The 20,102-nt window shown below is 40.8% G+C and overlaps 1 protein-coding gene across 13 annotated transcripts in view; it reads left to right on the plus strand.

Annotated features, from left to right (window-relative positions):
• Positions 1–20,102, plus strand: part of DICER1 (dicer 1, ribonuclease III) — a 110,901-nt gene that overhangs the window by 47,658 nt on the left and 43,141 nt on the right. For all 13 annotated transcript variants that reach the window (XM_075926644.1, XM_014578870.2, XM_006133693.3 and 10 more), the window contains 4 exons: positions 736–896; positions 10,549–10,717; positions 11,389–11,861; positions 17,888–18,020. In XM_075926644.1, coding sequence (XP_075782759.1) covers positions 736–896; positions 10,549–10,717; positions 11,389–11,861; positions 17,888–18,020 — 936 coding nt within the window. The remainder of the gene's footprint in view (positions 1–735; positions 897–10,548; positions 10,718–11,388; positions 11,862–17,887; positions 18,021–20,102) is intronic.

Raw genomic sequence — 20,102 nt, forward strand, 5'->3', positions numbered from 1 at the left:
ATTAGAAAAATGGTCATAAGTTGATATAGTAGTTTACCTAATTTTATTATGAATTTAAAATTGAACCTTATATTATCTATATTGAATTATTGAGCCTTTAAAAAGCCATTGGTAAAATATATCCATTTGAGAGAGTGCAGATTTTTTTAAAAGTAAGTAGGTACTAATTTTTAAAACTTTAAGCTTTCTTTTGTTAAGGCATTTTTGACCTTTTATGTTGTTTGCCCTAATTAAAGTGAACCAAACAACTTAAAGAGCCATTCTGTATCTCTTTTTCCCTTTCTTCCCCCTTCACTCCTTCCTCAGTGAATGACAGGCTTAACCAGGGCTCATGTGGTAGGTTTAATTATTTTATAGTGGTATTTTAATCTTTTGACATGATGTACGCACTTAAAAATGTGGACATCTTTGTGTTATAAATTTTGAAAAGGTACCTCAGACCTGCTTTTATGTCCTTTGAGTATTTCCATTCAGGAGAACATGTAGATAATTTCTGCCTTTAAATATTTTTACTAAAAATTTAAAATTTTATATTTAACATGTTTCAATTTTTTCATTTAACTTGAGTTAGTTATATTAGATTGAAAATATCAATTGTTCTTTTTCTAACACTTGCTGTTTTAAGTATTAGTTGAACCTCTGGTATCTAAATATCTATCTGTGAACATTTACCCAGGCTGCAGTGATGGAGGAACTGGCAGTCTTATTACCCTGCAATTCTGGTTTGCTTTACAGATCTGTGAGAACTGTCCATCATGTCCTCGAATTCTGGGATTAACAGCTTCCATTTTAAATGGGAAATGTGATCCTGCTGAATTAGAGGAGAAGATTCAGAAACTGGAGAAAATCCTAAAGAGCAATGCTGAAACTGCAACTGATTTGGTGGTCTTAGACAGGTACATTTTAATACACAATTATGGGTACTAAATTTATATCTGTGTTTTCTATCAGTAATACTAAGGAAAGAAAACTTTTGGTAGCTATGTGTTTTATGCTCCTGGATATGTATTTTTGTGTCTGTAAAATTATACATGCAATTCTATCAGTTTATTAAAAAAAGATGCTAAGTTTCTTTTTAAGTAGCAGGAGCTTTTAAACATTTTTTAAAAGAGTGGTGAAGAATTACTTAAGATGAGATTTGAGGAGCACTTATTCTTTAAAATGAGAGCTTTTGGGGCCAGAGATTAAAATTTCTTATGTGTTTTGGAAAATAACTAGTATATTATCAAAGCTATCATAATCTGTGAGCTGGTTTTGGCAGGATTTTATAGCATCGGCCTTGTCTATACTACGAGATGAGGTTGAATTTATTAAGTTTTTTTTTTTTTAAGCACTCGATTCTGTAAAGTCAAAGATATATATATATCCCCACTGTGCTCAAGAGTTCAAAGTTGTGCGTCCCCCAATAGTGTGTCTACTGTCAACTTTGAAAGAGAGTCATTGTGGGTAGCTATCCCACAGTTCCTGTTTCCCCTTTGCATTCCAGGTTAAGCTCTCAGTGCCTTATAGGGAAAAAAATAGAGCAGCAGGTAGTTCTGGCTACATGTCATCAGCATCCCATAATGGATTCATTCTCCCTCCCTCCTCCATACATGAAAAGTAAGAGCAAACTGTCTTTTCACACCCTTTCCCCCCCTGATTATCCATGCACACTCTGTTGCATGGCAAACATGAGCTCTGTTCAACTGGAAGGGTCTTTGGGAATCATAGAAAACATCTTGTGTCTTATGCTGCTGTATGTCCAGAGCCTAGCAAGCAATTGGTAGGTACTGGCAGGAGTTGATCCTCTTGACACAGTGGTATGCCAGTTCTGTTGCCGTAAGAGAAGCGCAGACTCGTGGGCCCACATAGCAGCATAACTATGTGACAATTGGAAAATTGCCATCAGAAGCATTGAAATACCTATAGTGATCCTTGGAGACACAACTTATCCCTTGTTCTTGTTGCTCATGAAGCCATACACAGGCAATCTGGACTACAGTAAAGAGCAATTAAACTACAGGCTGAGCAAGTGCAGGATGATGGTAGAATGTCCTTTTGACATTTTAGAGGAAAGGTTTCATAGTTTATTGACTGTTAGACTTCTGCAAAAGCAACATTGCCATTGTTGTGGCAGCCTGCTGTGTGCTCCATAATATCAGAAGGTAAGGGGGGAAGTTTTGATTCCAGTGGGTCGAGGCAGATTACCTAGCCAGTAATTATGAGCAGCCAGACACCAGGGTAATAAGGAGAACATATGAAGGGGCCATGCAAATCAGAGAAGCTTTGAAAAACAGCTTTGTGAATGGCCAGACAGCGATATGACAGCCATGTATATTGCTCTTAGTGAGGTAGCCCCCGCATTAAGTGTGCTTGACTGTAAACCCCCTCCTTCTTTCTATGCATCACCTATCTTCTCTATCTGTTCGGAGCCAAGAACATTGTGGATTCTACCTAAATACAGATAAGCATGTATTTGAGTATGTACATAAGATAAGACTATAAGACTATATCTATTATGGCTCTTGCTTGTTACAAAACAGAAGAAAATATGTATGTTCATCACAGTGAGTGAGTTAATTAGAATTAGCCCTCTCCCACTACTGTTTGGTATAAACATAAGTAAGTGTTTTAATTAAGAAAAGTAAAAGATTATACAAACACTTTATCCACTAGCATTCCTTTCAAAGAGGGTCCTTACTCAAACTTACCTGAACAGTTCTCTTTTGCAAAGCTCACTTTCTCTTTCAAGTGCTGGTCCCATATTTGTGTGTCACATGTCGGTGTGCATGTGTACCATGTGCATGTGTACCATGTCCAAAGTTTCTTAACAAGCACTGTCTCTTGGTCTCCATGTGAGCAGTTGCTCTCCTCTTGCTTCAGAAGAAGGGCATAAAAGGGAGTGTGGGCTGATGTCTCCATAGTTCCCTCTTACCCCTGTATTGCCTGAGTCAGAATCCTCAGTGTCTCAATATCTTCAGATTCTTTCTTATAATAACCTGTAATAGATACTGTAACTGCATGTTTATGTTAGCATAGTTTATTTTTATAATATAGTTAGTAGAACTTGCTTTCCCCCTTGCTGGGATGTCTCTCCCTTGGTCTGGGACTATGCCCAGAGCCTAAGGATTCAAAAAATGCATCACTTGCCCTTGCTGCTTCTCCATGAGTGATGACTACAGACCTCTGCTATTTGGATGAAACACACATTTCTGCAAAGTGGAGCATCTGTTTCTCCTTTTCCCCTGTGCATACACAAAGCTCATGAATCATAGCTGAAGAAACACTTTATGGAGAAAGCTATCAGACCTCACTCTGATCTGGGTCAGATCACCTGTACATCGGCCCCAACCAACAAACAGCAGCTCTCAAGCATAAGCTTGGGAACAGAGCCAAAAGCTGTTAAGCCCAAGGACTTAGTATGAGAGAGACAGACAGTCCAGGTCTCTTCCTCAGAGAAGAGATCCCTTTTGAACCACAGACAGGTCAAGTAAGTCTTCACATGCAGATCTTAAAGTCTCAAGACTGTTTCAGAGCCCCCTCAGCAGTATCGAAAAAAAAGGATCCATCCTAAGTGTAAAGACCATCATTTGCCAACTCCATCCAAGAATGCTGGATCTAAAACTTCAGTAGTACCAGCTTGTCTTTCAATCTGGCCTACAGCAGTGTTTCAGGATGCCTTGTAACTACCAGTCATGACCACTAAAACACCCCAAACACTGGGATGCAAGGATATTTACGTGTTTTTCCCTTGTCTTCAGTTCTCTCTCCTTTTGGGCCTGATCTGTCTTTGAAAGCCTGCCACACCAGAAGATAAAACTAATTCAGTAATACAGGAGTCATCTCCTCTCCCACCCTCGGGCAGGAGCACTCAGCCTTTGGTACTGTCAAACCCACCAGTGGAACAGGAACCAGTCTCTAACATAGATGAATCATGCTCCTGCCAGTCCTTTATCTTCTCATATAGGGATAAGTCCTGGCAGGGAGTCAAGGAGATGTGGACACACTTCCCAGTATGACTTTCTTAGGGACTGCTTGTACCTGATGCCATGGGAGCTCCCTCAACTGGTTGTCCCCTCATGTTGGACATATTGGGGCTCTTGGAACCCATGTAGTAGACATCCTGGATCCATCCATGAGTCCTGCTGCTCCTTTCCTATTTGGCATATGCTGGATCTGTGAAAGTATGAGGAGGAGGAAATTTATCTGGATCCCCAAGTATCAGTGATATCACCATTCTCATCTCTGAGTGAAAAAAATTACTCTGTCTTCACCAGATGACCACAGGAATACCAAGAGCTACTGCAGAGAATAGTGAATGATCTGCAGAACCCATTGAAGGAGATCCAGGACTCCCAGTATGATTCCTTGGTGTTTTGCAACTACAGCTCCAAGCAATCTGGTATTTCCTGTAAATGAGGTCATTGTGGAGTCAGAGTGGTCTTCGCATACCCCAGACTCCTGCACACCCCCACCTAAAATAACTGAAATGCTATTTCATTATGACCAAATGAGATGAGCTCCTTTTCATCTATTCAGTGCTTAACTTGCTGGTGGTGTATTCAGCAGCAGAAAGATCCAGGTCACAACATCATAAGATGACCCTGACTGAGGAGGATCTACAACTCTGTATTACTATCTGTGAGGTTTTGTTATGGTAGAAAAAAATAAATTAGTCTTGCAGAATTTAAGGACAAACTTCTGCTTGAAGACACAGCCCAGTTTCAGTCCTTCATCAAGGAAGACAGGCTAGTGGCAAGAATATCCCTACAAGCTTCATGAATTTAGCTGATATGGCATTCAGTGGGGTAGCCACCAGTATAATTAATGAGGAATAAGTCTTCACCTCACTCTTGAGGTTGTTTCTCTGCCACCTCCATCTCTGAAAATCGAGACTTCTACTTCCAGAGCCTCTACTCATTCCAGTTACCTGCAAAGGGCTACTTTTTGTGTCCCAAACAAACAGGAAACTTCCCTTTTACTGCTTCAGAAGAGCTTTGGCCACAATTCCCAGAAAAGCAGTGTGTGGAGGGAGGGCAGCACTGGAGAGCCAGTGCTGGAGCAGGGGGGAAAGACTGGCTTTTATGCCAGCTCCCCCCAGTACCTGCCCCTTCCCCCCACTGCCTCTAATAGTAGCGAGTAGTCGATACTCCAGTTACCTGCCGGTAAGGTTATGTTTATCAACTAGACAACTACTTGCTAACATCCCTATATACAAAGTTTTGAGAGAGATCCATAATTAAATAGCCCAGAGTCACTGTCATAGCACCAAAGTGGTCCAGACAACTTTGGTTCCTGGAACTTCTAAGAATGTCAAACCCTCCTCCTGTCCCTTCCTGGATCTTCTAATTCAGGAAGTCAACAAAATTAGACACTATTCCAGAGCCACTTCATCACCTCATAGCCTGGTGTTTGGATAGGCATCAAATGTAAAATGTTTATAACATTGTTACATTTAATATTCTTGTGGGCGGGTGTCAGACTCAGACTCTGCAGACATTCCAGTCATGTTAGATTACCTCCTGTCATTGAAGAATTTAGGTTCTCCCTTAACTCATTATGCATGCGTGTCACAGAAATCAGTACTATCCTTACTCCAGTAAATTGCTGTTTGATTTTTATTAACCCAACAATAGTGAGACTCCTAGAGGGCTTTTCTATCAGCTTCACTTCAGTGGGACCTCAGTCTTGTCCTATCAGTACTCACTAATCTATCACTTAAACCTTTAGTGGTATGTTCTATGTTTCCCCCCTTTCTGTGAAGTTGCACTTTATTTTTACTTCAGCCAGAAGAATGGGGGTGTTTATGGCAGACTCCCCATATGCAAGTTTTTCACAAGGAGAAGGTTTTCTTTCCTTCACCTTCATCCTAAGTTCCTTTTATAAGGTAATTTCTGATTTTTTTTTATTCCTCAACCAATCCACGTACCCTTTTTTCTTCCTCAAACCTCATGCTTCCATTGAAGAGAAGAGTCTTCATTCCTGGATGTCCAATATGCCCTGGTATTCTATTTTCCAAAGGACCAAAGCAATGAGAAAATCACTCAAAAAGGTTGAAGGGACAAGCAATATCTTCTTAAATAATCTCTAAATGAATTTCTGGTTGCATCATCACATTAGCATATTCCTCCCTGGATGGAGTAAGAGAACACTCAACAAGAGATCAATCTGCTTCTGCAGCATTTCTATCAGTGGTGCTGATAGCAGATGTGTGCAGAGTGGCTATCTGGTGTTCCAGTCAGATAGACTATGTCTCTACTATGGGGTTTTTCTGGGATACCTCTGGCATCCCGGAAAAACTCTTCCACGTCCAGGGAATGCATCTGCTCTTCTGCTTTTTTTTTTTTCAGAAGAGCAGAATAATAATAATAATAGGATAATGAGTCTTGTGGATAAGGGAGAAGTGGTGGATGTGGTATACCTATACTTCAGTAAGGCATTTGATATGGTCTCGCGTGATATTCTTATCAATAAAGTAGGCAAATACAACTTAGATGGGGCTACTATAAAGTGAGTGCATAACTGGCTGGATAACCATTCTCTGAGAGTAGTTATTAATGGTTCACAATTCTACTGGAAAGGCATAACAAGCGGAGTTCCTCAGGGATCTGTTTTAGGATTGGTTCTGTTCAATATCTTCATCAACAATTTGGATATTGGTATAAAAAGTATGCTTATTAAGTTTGCAGATGATATGAAGCTGGGAGGGATTACAAGTGCTTTGGAGGATAGGGTCATAATTCAAAATGATCTAGACAAACTGGATAAATGGTCTGAGGTAAATAGGATGAAGTATAATAAGGACAAATGCAAAGTACTCCACTTAGAAAGTAACAATCAGTCTCACACATACAGAATGGGAAGATACTGTCTAGGAAGGAGTATTGCAGAAAGGGATCTAGGGGTCATAGTGGACCACAAGCTAAATATGAGTTGTCAGTGTGATGCTGTTGCAAAAAAAGCAAACATGATTCTGGGGTGCATTAATAGGTATGTTGTGAGCAAGGCACGAGAAGTCATTCTTCCGCTCTACTCTGTGCTGATTAGGCCTCAATTGGAGTATTGTATTCAGTTCTGGGCACCACATTTCAAGAAAGATGCGGAGAAATTGGAGGAGGTCCAGAGAAGAGCAACAAGAATGATTAAAGATCTAGAGAACATGACCTGTGAAGGAAGACTGGAAGAACTGGGCTTGGTTAGTTTGGAAAGGAGAAGACTGTGAGGGTACATGATGGTGGTTTTTAGGTTATCTAAAAGGGTGTCACAAGGAGGAGGAAAAAAATATTCTCCTTAGCTTCTGAGGATAGGAGAAGAAGCAATGGTCTTAAACTGCAGCAAGGGAGGTTTAGGTTGGACATTAGGAAAAACTTAACTGTCAGGGTGGTTAAATACTGAAATAAGTTGCCTAGGGAGGCTGTGGAATCTTCACCTTTGGAGATATTTAAGAGTAGGTTAGATAGACATCTATCAGGGATGGTCTAGACCAGGGTTTCCCAACTTATGGGTCGGGACCCAAATATGGGTCACCATTACATTTCAAAAGGGTCGCCAAGTGTCTCCCCAGGTGGCTCTGCCCTCTCTCCTCCCCCCATTTTTTGAATTACTTTGGGTCACCAAGTCTTCCTGAATTGTCAAAATGAGTTCCCATCTGGAAAAGATTGGGAACTGCTCGTCTAGACAGTACTGGATCCTGCCATGAGGGCAGGGGACTGGTCTCGATGACCTCTTGAGGTCCCTTCCAGTTTTAATGTTCTATGATTCTTTCGGAAGCCCTGTCTTCCTCATTCCATGAGAGAGAAGGTCTCTTCCAAAAGAGGTTTTTCTGAAATTTGGCCCAGTGTAGATGGGCCAAAGTTCAGAAAAGCCTCTTCTGCAGAAGCTGTCGGAAAAAGGTACGCAAACTGCGGAGTAAAACCTTGTAGTCTAGACATGGCCATATTCACAAAACATTACGTGCCACTTCAGTCCTCAAATTCAGGGTCAGCAGTGGCAACTGTAGTCCTTCAAACATCTTTATTGTCAGCCTTCTCAAACCCTATCTCTGTTCTTAATACTGCTTTCCAGTCATTTACACATAGGGACCAGAACTCAAAGAAGAAATCAAGATTCTTCTTCGAGTAGTGTCTCTGTAGGTGCTCCACTCTGGGTACTGGTGCATCCTTGTGCCGGTGACCGGAGATTTTTTTTTTTTAACAAAGTCCACCGTGCATGTACTGTGGTGCCCCCTCATGCCGTTAGTGTCCAGGGGGAGGAGGATAAGCCCACCATACTAGCATGAAAAAGAAGCTCAACAAATATGTAGCTTACACCGATTCAAGATGGTCACCTAGCAGCAATAATCTCAGCACTAGATCAAGGAGATTCTTTCGGCTCTCGACCTACAAGATGCATATTGCCACATAATTCATCCCAGCCACAGGCATTTTCTACGATTCACAGTGGACCATCACCATTACCAATAACGAGTGCTCCCTTTTGGCTCTCAGAGTTTTTTCAACGGCTCTCGGAGTGTTTTCCAAAACTCCAGCCATCATAGCGGCATGCCTACATCATCAGGGCATCACAATATTTCCATACTTAGACGACTGTCTCATAAAAGGCATGTCCTTCCAAGAGGCAAAGAAAATGATTGAGACTTCCACGAGCCTCCTGCTCCATCTCTGCTTGCATATAAACTATGAGAAATCCACATTCGGTCTCACTCAGACATTGGAGTTTATAGGAGCACACATCAATATCGTTGCAGACAGAGCGACTCTGCCCACACACAGATGCGACATCCTATGCAACCTCATAGCAGTAGTACAGGAGGAGACCCCCTATCACGACAGTTTGCGAATGCCTAAAGTTCCTAGGCCACATGACTGCCACAATCTATGTTGTCAGGCTGGTGAGGCTCCACATAAGATGCCTTCAGTCTTGGCTTGCCACACTTTACATTCCGTCCAGAGACCCGCTCTCCAAGTCAGTTACCATTCCGCCACAGGCCCTCACCTTCTTGCACTAGTGGACAAATCCACACAGCATCTTAACAAGCATTCCATTCCATCAACCAACCCCTTCACTTATCATCATGACCAACGTGTCACTCATGGGATGGGGTACCCACCTAGGAGCCCTCACAGCCCAAGGTAAATGGTCCTTTAGAGAGCAAGCGCTCCATATCAATCTTTTAGAACTGAGAGCAGTACGTGATGTATGCTGGCATTTCCTGCACCATATAGCATTGCAAGACTATCAACATTATGACAGACAACACCACTTGCATGTATTATATACAATCCCCATCCCTATGTACGGAAGCCCTCAAACTATGGAATTGGTGCTTGGCGCATCAGATTACCCCCATTGCCATTTACCTCCCAGGAGTGCTGAATGTTACAGCAGACACCCTCAGTCATAAGTTCTGTGACCACCATGAATGGGAGGTAGATATGCACACCTTCAGTTATGTGTTTTGCCAATGGGGTCAGCCAGACATAGACCGTATCGCGACCAGGGACTATTGCAAATGCCACCTTTTCTGTTCCAGAGCGGCCTTAAGGAAACACTCCCTTGGGGACAGTTTCTCCATCAAATGGGACGCTCTGTTACTCTACGCATTCCCTGCCCTCCCCATGCTTCACAAGGTCATCATCAAAATCAGAACAGAATGAATCCGTGTGATTCTTATCGCACCAGCATGGTTGAGACAAACATGGTAGCCTTACCTTCACAGAATGACGGTAACAGATCCATACGCTTTTCCACCTCAACTCAGTCTCCTCTCCCAGAATCACAGCGCAATTCTTCCCTCCAAACCACACAAACTGCGTCTCTATGCCTGGCTCCAGGATTTCGAAAATACCTGTCAGAAAGAGTAAAGCAAATACTAATCGACAGTAGAAAAGAATTGACCAGGAGAACATACCTTTACAAATGGAACAGGTTCTCCCAGTGGCTTAAGCATACTCACACTATACCACCTGAAACTGCCTCTCTCTCCCCCTCCTGGTTCAAATCAGCTGTTGAGCGGAACAACACGTGGGCGAGATTATGCTAATGAAGTGCGGGATATTTAAATCCCCGCTTCATTAGCAATTTCGGTCGGCTACATTTGCATCCCTAGCTCGAACTAGGGAGCAAGTGTAGATGTACCCCCAGAGTGCATATCCATGTATGGAATGTAGATGGGGACCACAGTTATCTAAGAACTTCAGTTACAAGTACGTAGCACCCATTTTATACATGGCTTTGACACTTACTCATTCCTGAAAAGTTCAGATATATGTGTTTGACTCCAGTATATTGTATGAATTATATTTGTGTTGTCTTTTTTGAGAGATACTAACTGTTAAGGCATTAAAAAATAAGTAAATTGGTTTTGATATACTATATAATATAGTAAACTGAACATTTGTTTGTTTTCTGTCTTCTGTTTGTAACTACCAAACATTTTTTTAAAACCCTCAAACAGATTATGGCTGTCCTTCCCACTTAATGCTTTAGCTTCAGTAACTAAAAACAACTCTGACTTTGGGTGACCAAATTAGCTATGGTTAATCAAATCTTTCGTTTCTCTTAATGAAGATATACTTCTCAGCCATCTGAGATTGTGGTAGATTGTGGACCATATACAGACAAAAGTGGGCTGTATGAAAGATTGTTAAAAGAATTGGATGAAGCACTTAACTTTCTAAATGACTGCAACATATCTGTACATGCAAAAGAGAGAGACTCTACATTAATTTCTAAACAGGTAAGGGCATTATGCGAGTTATAAAACACATACTTGGACTTTTATCATTGCTTGTTCATTGCTTTCCCTGTTAATTACAGAAACATTTATTTTAATTCATTTATTTTAATATATTTAACTAAATTAATCTTAATTTCCTGTGACAGATTGTGAAGTTTTCATTTGATCCTTGGGTAAAATTGTGGTTCAGTTTAAGATAATAGCAAAACTCCCACTCATGTGAATATGTCCAGGATTTCACCCATTAACTTTGTTAGTTTAGAACCCCCCTCCCCCCCCCCGACTCAGGGGTTTATACTGTCCAGTTGCTCATAAATGCATTATGAAATATAACTTTAGCATAATTATTCTGAGACCGATTTTGAGATTGCTGTGCATCACACTACAAAATAGTCATTAAATCCTCCTTATCCAAGGACAAAAATGATAAAATGTCCAGTTTAGCTGTAGTGGCTGGTGTTGCTGGTGAAGAAGTATTTTTTATGTTCTCTCCTATCTTGTTTGTGGGGGGGCTTTGAAAAGAAATAATTGTAGATATATTTTACAAAGAAACCAGCCACTGTTATGCTTCCAGTGAGGATTATCTTCATATTAAAAATGAATGACCAATGTAAAATGAATAAATGATTAATATTTTCTGTTGAACTGGGGTTTTAATTCATTTGTTGTAGATACTGTCAGATTGTCGAGCTGTGTTGGTTGTTCTGGGACCCTGGTGTGCAGATAAGGTAGCTGGAATGATGGTGAGAGAGCTACAGAAGTACATCAAACATGAGCAAGAAGAACTGCACAGGAAATTTTTATTGTTTACAGACACTTTCCTAAGGAAAATACATGCACTCTGTGAAGAGCACTTCTCACCTGCCTCACTTGATCTGAAATTTGTAACCCCGAAAGTGATAAAACTGCTTGAAATCTTACGTAAATATAAACCATATGAGCGGCAGCAGTTTGAAAGTGTTGAGTGGTATAATAATAGGAATCAGGATAATTATGTGTCATGGAGTGATTCTGAAGATGATGATGAGGATGAAGAAATAGAGGAGAAAGAGAAGCCAGACACAAATTTCCCTTCTCCTTTTACTAATATTTTGTGTGGAATTATTTTTGTGGAAAGGAGATACACAGCAGTCGTCCTAAACAGGTAAAACTTTAAAAAATGAAAATCTTAAAGAATGTATCACATCGATAAAGGGGAACATATGTTAGGATTATCTAGGAAACAGAGTGTTGGATTTTAAGAAAGCTAGCCCATTTTGTGTTTGAGTCAAAACAAGAGACCTAGAACATTTGACCAATAACTAATGTTCCCTCTAATATTTTCCATCAGTGTGTGGGATAAATTTTGTTGTGTATCAAGGCAGGTGCAGATGTGCAGCACCACCAGTAGAAACACATGCTGCCGGTTGTGGGTGCTCTGCTAATCAACTGCATGGTGTTTAAATCTCTCCTGGGTGGCCATACAAGCACTTCACCTTGGAGAGCACTGCCAATAACCAATGTGAGCTTTTGAGTAAAATTTTCAAAAGTACCTCAGTCCCTTTTAAAAATTGGACGTGGGTTCCTAAATCACTTAAGCACTTCTGAAAATTTTACCCTGTGAATTTTATAGTTTGACCATATATCAATATGATTCCAGTTTAATAGATCCCAAGTTTATAATTATAAGAAAAGTTTATATGTGCAATATTGAAACATTTGGATTTTTAAAACTCTTTATTCCATAAAATGTCAAGCCCTTGTGTTCCTTATCCGTAACAAAAAGGTGCACAGTGGGGCATCTGCCAAAAATATTGAAGATATGTGAAATACTCTAGTTGCATCAGGTATGTTTCTTTTTTCCCTGAAAAGGTAATCTGCATTGGCTATATAGAAATACCACTTTACTAGTAAGTGCTGATTGCCCCAAGTAAACAATGAAAGAAGTGCTTCAAGAAATTAATTAACATTTTTTTCTGTTTTTAAAACAGCTGATATGCTGGAAAAATCCCCCCATACACTGTATTTTGTGCATTCGTCACATATTAACACTGGACATTTTTAACATTCAAGATTAAACTTTCTCATGGAAGGAAATGAAAAGTTATTCCACTAGTACATATCCTCTGCTTCTCCTCACCCAATCACATACTCTTCCATCTCCACAGTTATTGAACGCCACAGCCATCACACTATTGCGTTTTCACTCTTCAGTTCACATAATTTTTACCAAATTATTTTTTCACCAACATATAGTAGTTGGTTGTGTTCGGAGACACTAAAGGATTTTATTCAGAAGTCTGGTTCAACAGCATGATTTTGGGAGCTTAGTTAAGGGTGCAGTGCATGGTTTCTGGTGTACAAGTGGTTGGGGATGAAGTAGAGGATCTGTACTGTGAAATGGAAGGTGTGTACTGTTAGCTCTATCTTTCATTGCCTTGTTTTGTGAATTTGTCAGGCAGTGTGTACTATATAGCAACCCCAACTGCTTCCAAATGAAGTTTTTCTGTGGTGATTCCTGAGTTGTTTCTACATCCCAATTAGGGAGGAGAACAGACCTGTTGGGATGCAAGGACAGCAAGAGAATGTTTCCATCAACAGTTGTGCATGAACTCTTCTCAGTTACAGGATAAAACCTGCAGGAAAAACCTCCATGGGGGAGCAACCCTTATGTGTAACCAACACCCTATCAATCAAGTTTGCATTCACAAAACCCTATCAGTCGGGATTACATGTACTCTCCCTCTCATTATTTCCACCCTCACCTTGCCCTATCAGATCAATCAGTGAGCTTTCTAGGCGCCTTCTCCTTGCTCTTCTCTTTCAGCCTTCTCTCCCATTACAGTCTGTCTTCTGTATACGCAGTTCCCGTTCACCAAACAAGGTGTCCCATCAGTCAGATTGGTGTCCATGCTTAATAAATTTTCAATTATGAAAATAGTGGATTGGATAACTGTAAGAAAGACCCCCATATCCAAAATTATCTTTAAATAAAAACCAAAACACTACCTGTTGCATTCGTCCTCTTCAGGATCTGCCTTTACTAATTTTTGTGTGGATAGAAAATATTTTTAGAAAATATCAGTCAACAAGGAAAAGTTTCAGACAGAATCCATATTTTAAAACTTCTGTTTAAAAATAATTACAAAGAGAAGCTAGGCAACTAGCTTTTCAACTTATTCATAAATGATCTGGAGAAAGGGGTTAGCAGTGAGGTAGTAAAGTTTGCGGATGATACCAAACTGTTTAGGATTGTCAAGACAGAAGCAGACTGTGAGGGACTCCAAGAAGATCTCACCAAACTCAGTGATTGGGCAGCAAAATGGCAAATGAAATTTAATGTGGATAAGTGTAAAGTAATGCACATTGGGAAAAATAACCCCAACTATATGTACAGTATGATGGGGGCTAATTTGGCTACGACAAATCAGGAAAGGGATCTTGGAGTTATCCTGGACAGTTCTCTGAAAACTTCCACGCAGTGTGTAGCGGCGGTCAAAAAGGAAAATAGGTTGCTAGGAATTATTAGGAAAGGGATAGAAAATAAGACCCAGAATATCTTACTGCCCCTGTATAAAACTATGGTACGCCCACATCTTGAATACTGTGTACAGATGTGGTCTCCTCACCTCAAAAAAGATATTTTGGCCTTGGAAAGGGTTCAGAAAAGGGCAACTAAAATGATTAGGGGTTTGGAACGGGTCCCATATGAGGAGAGGTTAAAGCGACTGGGACTTTTCAGTTTAGAAAAGAGGAGACTGAGGGGGGATATGATAGAGGTATATAAAATCACAAGTGGTGTGGAGAGGGCGGATAAAGAAAAGTTATTTATTAGTTCCCTAAATAGAAGAACTAGAGGACACCAAATGAAATTAATGGGGAGCAGGTTTAAAATTAATAAAAGAAAGTTCTTCTTCACACAGCGTGTAGTCAACCTGTGGAACTCCTTGCCAGAGGAGGCTGTGAAGGCTAGGACTATAATAGAGTTTAAAGAGAAGCTAGATAATTTCATGGAGGTTAGGTCCATAAAAGGCTATTAGCCAGGGGATAAAATGGTGTCCTTGGCCTCTGTTTTTCAGAGGCTGGAGAGAGATGGCAGGAGACAGATCGCTCGATCATTGTCTTCGGTCCACCCTCTCTGGGGCACCTGGTGCAGGCCACTGTCGGTAGACAGGATACTGGGCTAGATGGACCTTTGGTCTGACCCAGTACGTTCTTATGTAAATTCCATAGAAAATTTAGGAGATGTGGGGGGGAAAAAACCCTATACCATGTCAGGAACTTCACACCAACTGGTCATCTTTACTTAGAGAGAAACAGGATTTTATGCTGACTGTTAAGCCCATTTTGGAACATAACTATTTAGTTACCTTTCATTTTTTTCCAGGGCCAGTTGTCCCAATTGTAAGGTACTTTGGCTAACGTCTAGAATTGGTAGAACTTTATTGCACTCCTAAAATGTTTGCCAGGATTCTCATATGAATTCTGAAGGGGCATAAATTGAGACATCTGTTTAAAGATTTGGCCCACATTTTACTGTAAAGTCTGCAGCAGTATTAATTTTCATTCAGTGGCGTTTTCAGTAAATGCAACTGGTTTTTTAACAACATAGTTAAATAATTCTATTTCTTCTGGACAGAAGCATAATGTTCTGCACCTACCAGTGCTTAATATTTGAAATTTGGGCCCAATCCAAAACCCACTAAAGTTTTGAGTTTAGTCTAAACTTTAGAGTATTAGAACAGAACATTTATGAAGTGTTTTAATTGAATGTATGCTTTAGGATTGCAGATGGTTTAACAAAAAATACCGAACACTCCCCTAACCCCCCGCCCCCAAAATTCTATTGTGGGGGAAAAAAAGGGGCGGATAGACCAAAGTTGTTGAGCCAAAAAAGGGCGGGGGGAGGGCGTGACCAAAGTTGTTAAGCGCAAAAAAAAAAAAAAAAAAAAAAGCGCTGCGCCTTTAATTGGCCCCATGCTCCTCACTCCCCCGCCAAATACAGCGGGGGAATATTGTCCCCCGCCAGGCTTCCATCTGAGGGAAACAGGAAATACCGGACATTTCACATGTTTGGTATTTTCTGGGTTTTTTTTTTTTAATCGGATGGGGGGCCCGAATAACGGATGGTCCGAGCAAAAACCGGACACCTGGCAACCCTACGCCTTCAGTTAATTTGATCACTGGATTGAAGAGCTTTAAAGAAGGAATATTCTCTATAAGAAGAAACAAAGGTGAAAGTTTTGGGGATCTGACTTTGAAAAAACATAATCAGGTAAATAACTGACCTCTTAATTTTCCATACGGCCTTTGAACTAAGAGACTCTGAGTCTTTCAGTGCAGGCAGTAAAGACAGATTTTTAGACCCAGAGATCCCAGTTTCATTCCCCAGTACATAAGACTCACCAATGGAAATTGCATTGCACAAGCAATTACTATGATTATACACGCATTGTGTTTTACACAGACAGATGGCTAGTCACGATTAGTTGCTTAACTTATTCATGAAATCAGTGTTGTATAGACAAACTTTAGCCTGTTAGGCCCTGGAAGATGAAAGGGAAAGACAAAAGAAGAGACCTATTTTAATATCAACGCAGAAGGCTGACTATATATAATTTTATAATTCCTATATTGTATTAATTATTGAGGAATGTATTTAATTATTGAGGAATTTATTTAATTAACTAATTGCAAACATATTTCGATATGAGAAAGATAGTCTTTTTTTAATTAGTGCTAAATATCATATTTATAGTCTCATTTCACAAAACATTACAGCAAGCTTCTCAAAACTTTAACAACATGCATGAACAGAAAATATATAAATTACACAGATACTTATTCTTAACATTAACGTCATAATTTTACATTCCATCAAAATAATCTATAACAGTAAAACTATTTCTGTATATATTTCCTTCTAGTACTACCTTATTTAACCTGAAAAGAATCAAGAGGGTCTTGAACTGTTTTGTACTGTGATGGTGGAATCAATGTTCTTTCAGTTGGTTTGTTAATTTACAAAGCTAAGCTAGGAAATTATTTCAATATAATAACACCTGAAATAACTATTTTGAAATAGCATGTCCACACTGCAGGGAAGCCTCAAAGTCAGTCCAAGGCAGGCTCCCTGATGTGGAGATGCTATCTCAACTTAGAGCACTGGGAAGTAATTACTTTGAATAACTCTGGAGTAGTTATTTTGAAATAGCAGCAGAGCATCCACACTACCGCTATTTTGAAATAACTATTTCAAAATAAGCAGCATTCCTCATGGAAAGCAGGAGTTATTATTTAAAAATAACCAGTCTTTTATTTCTAAAGAATGGGCCTTGGTAGTGTGGACCCTCTGCCTATTATTTTGAAATAACTCCCCAGTGTAGGCCAGGGCTTAGCTAGTTTCTTGTTGCTTGAGGTCCACCCACGCAAAGATAGTTGCAGGATATGAGATCTAATGTTCCATATTCAAGTTATTTTTATTTATGTGTGTGATAGACACACACATGTTTTTTAGTTTGCTTATCTCTTTATAAATATGCATATGTTCATAATGCACATTCAATGTATTTGTCATCCTCACAACAGGTAAAGGTGTAAAATGTTTGAGTACAGAGTTTGTAACTTTTAGAACTGGTGTGAACACTTGGTTCTGGTTTCTTAGATTTTGTTTATCTTAGAGTATGTTTATCTGGGGATCAAACCTGCTAGAACCCAAACCTGAATGTCTACTCTGTAATTCTTTTAGACCCATCGATGTAGCCCAAGTCAGATGATGCAAGTGTGCTGTAGGTCTCTTATCCTTTTGAAGACATTTCTTAAGAGGGTCCTTTTTGTTCCACCTTGGCACTTCTTTAAAGGGACTTACTTTTCAGGGTGTCTCAGTTTGAACAGCCAGAAATTGAGGAATCCCAAAGTCACTGGCACCTTTTGAAAATCTTAGCCTTCAAGTATAGATTATCCATAATAGACCTAAAGCATGTGCGCATGTATGCAGTCCATCTTCGATTATCCCTACCAAAGTTTCACCATAAACTTTCGGTTACAGAAAAGGAATACTAAGGCCATCTGTATATTTGTTGGCAAAATACCTGATTACCAAACTTCAATTTTAAATATAGGTTTTACAAAGGAAAGATTAACTTTCATATTCTTAGCTATGTCCAACTCCAAAATGTATAATATTTCTAGGTTGATAAAGGAAGCTGGCAAACAAGATCCAGAGCTGGCTTACATCAGCAGCAATTTTATAACTGGACATGGCATTGGAAAGAATCAGCCTCGCAACAAACAGATGGAGGTGGAATTTAGAAAACAAGAAGAGGTAACTTAAGTGAAAAGAATTCTACAATATTATTATGTTTAAAATCATTTAATTTTGCAGACAAAATCTGTTCAGTAACTTCTGGATTCTTAGGAAGTATTCTTACTTGATGGATCTGCACACATGTTTGTGGTAGTGATGTTTTTACAAAAAACGTGTTTGAAAAAATTGGGTTGTCAAAATATATAATAGAATTTAAAATGGTCTGTATAACCAGTTTCTTGTCAGGTCATCAATCATTTAAGTCTCCTTTAGTGGATTAACATCATACTCGACTGTTTCACAGAAAATCAAGTATCTTAAAATTTCCTGACTGCTGTGTAGAATATTTGTAATAACAGTAAATTGCTAATAATTAAAAGCTCAATTTTACATTGAGTCTGCGATAGAATTAAAAACCATGGTCTTAAATATCATGTTGGTTCTTTTAAAAAAAACAAACAAACTTTAAAACTCTGAATGGGATTTGAATGTCCTTGGTAAAAGCTATCTTTGTAGCTTGAACCCCACTAATAATCTTACTTTTAAAGGAATTACATAATCTACCCCAGGGGTTCCCAAACTTTTTGACACGGGGACCAGTAAATCCATTCATGAACTTTTGGAGGACCAGTAATGTATATTTGCATATTCATTAATCAAATGATTAATATTCAAGTAAGTTGTTTCTGGTCCTCCCAGATCTCCCAGTGCCAGCTTTAGCAGAGCTTTTGATATGGTCACCCACAATATTCTTGCCAGAAAGTTAAGGAATATGGATTGGATAAATGGGGGGTGTAAGATAGACAGAAAGCTGGTTAGACCAGGGTTTCCCAAACTTTTTACTTTAATTGGAACCCTTTTTTTTCAGTTCTGCCTTTTGCAGCCCAAAAATATAAACACATGAAAAACAAACTGAGAAAATACCAGACATATAACATGTCTGGTATTTTCTCAGTAGGTAAGTTGTATTATTACTAGATGTATCAGTTTGTAGTTTCGAACTGCCTGGCTGATAAATGTGCTCAGGCTGCATGAGTGTGTCTACCAGCCAGATAGTTCGCAATTACTCGAGGGGTGTGTGTGTTTGCGGGGTGGGGGGACAGTAGAATCCCTGTGCCGGACTAACTTGTGCTTTGTGGGTGGGGGGGAGGGGGGGAAGGGGGGAAGGGGGGAACGGGGTCGGGTCAGTCCCACTCCCTGCAGGCCAATTCATTCCTCCCCCCTGCTCCCCTTGCTGCGCCTCTGGCCAGCCCCACTTCCCCCAACCCCCTCCTGGGCAGCCAGTTCTCCCCCGCTTTTCCTCCCAATCTCCCTTGGCCAGCCCAACTGCCTGCATCCAGCCCTCCTTCCAACGGCCGCTTCTCCCACCCCACCCATATCTTCCCTGGCCAGCTCCCTGCCCCCAACCTCACACCCCCCAGCAGCCCTGCTTCCACCAGCCCCCCAATCTCCCCAGCCTGCCCTGATTCCCCCATCCAGTTCTGTTTCTGGTGGCCAGCTCTCCCCTCCTCCTCACCCCAGAATCCCCTGGCACCTGCACCTTCCCTTAGCCCTGCACCCTCCTGGTGCCTCCCTTTGCCCTCTTTTTCCCTAATATCCACCCCCTCACCAGTCTCTGCCCCATTCCTCTCCTGCCCCTCTGGGCCCTCACATACAATTTGCTCCATCCTGACCTGCCTCATGCCCCCCTTCTTTCAAGCCTTCTCCCAGCACCGCCCCCTCCAGCCCCCAGCGCCCTTCCCCTCTCCCAGCATCCCCCTGTCCCCCATCCCACTGACAACCCCCCTCCTGCCCTTTCTCTCATTGTCTGCACTTGACCCCCTGGTATTTGTCTCTCCTGCACCCCTATCTCTTGGTGCCTTTCCCTCCCCCGCCCAAGCCCCTTCTCCTCCCCCCGCCTCTCCTCGTCTCTGCCACCGCATAAGCTGGTTCTCTACCTTCTCCTTCCACATTGCGGGGCTGGAGTCTGCACTCGAGCCCCGGAGGCCGAACCCGGAGCCAGCCAGCTCCCGCAACGTGCCTCCCATGGGTTTCAAAACCCCGGGCCGTGATGTCATGTCACGCCTGGTCGTCCTCCCCGGCCCCGCATGGGCGGCAGGC

This window comes from Pelodiscus sinensis, chromosome 4, assembly GCF_049634645.1.
Source record: "Pelodiscus sinensis isolate JC-2024 chromosome 4, ASM4963464v1, whole genome shotgun sequence".
Lineage (NCBI taxonomy): Eukaryota > Metazoa > Chordata > Testudines > Trionychidae > Pelodiscus > Pelodiscus sinensis.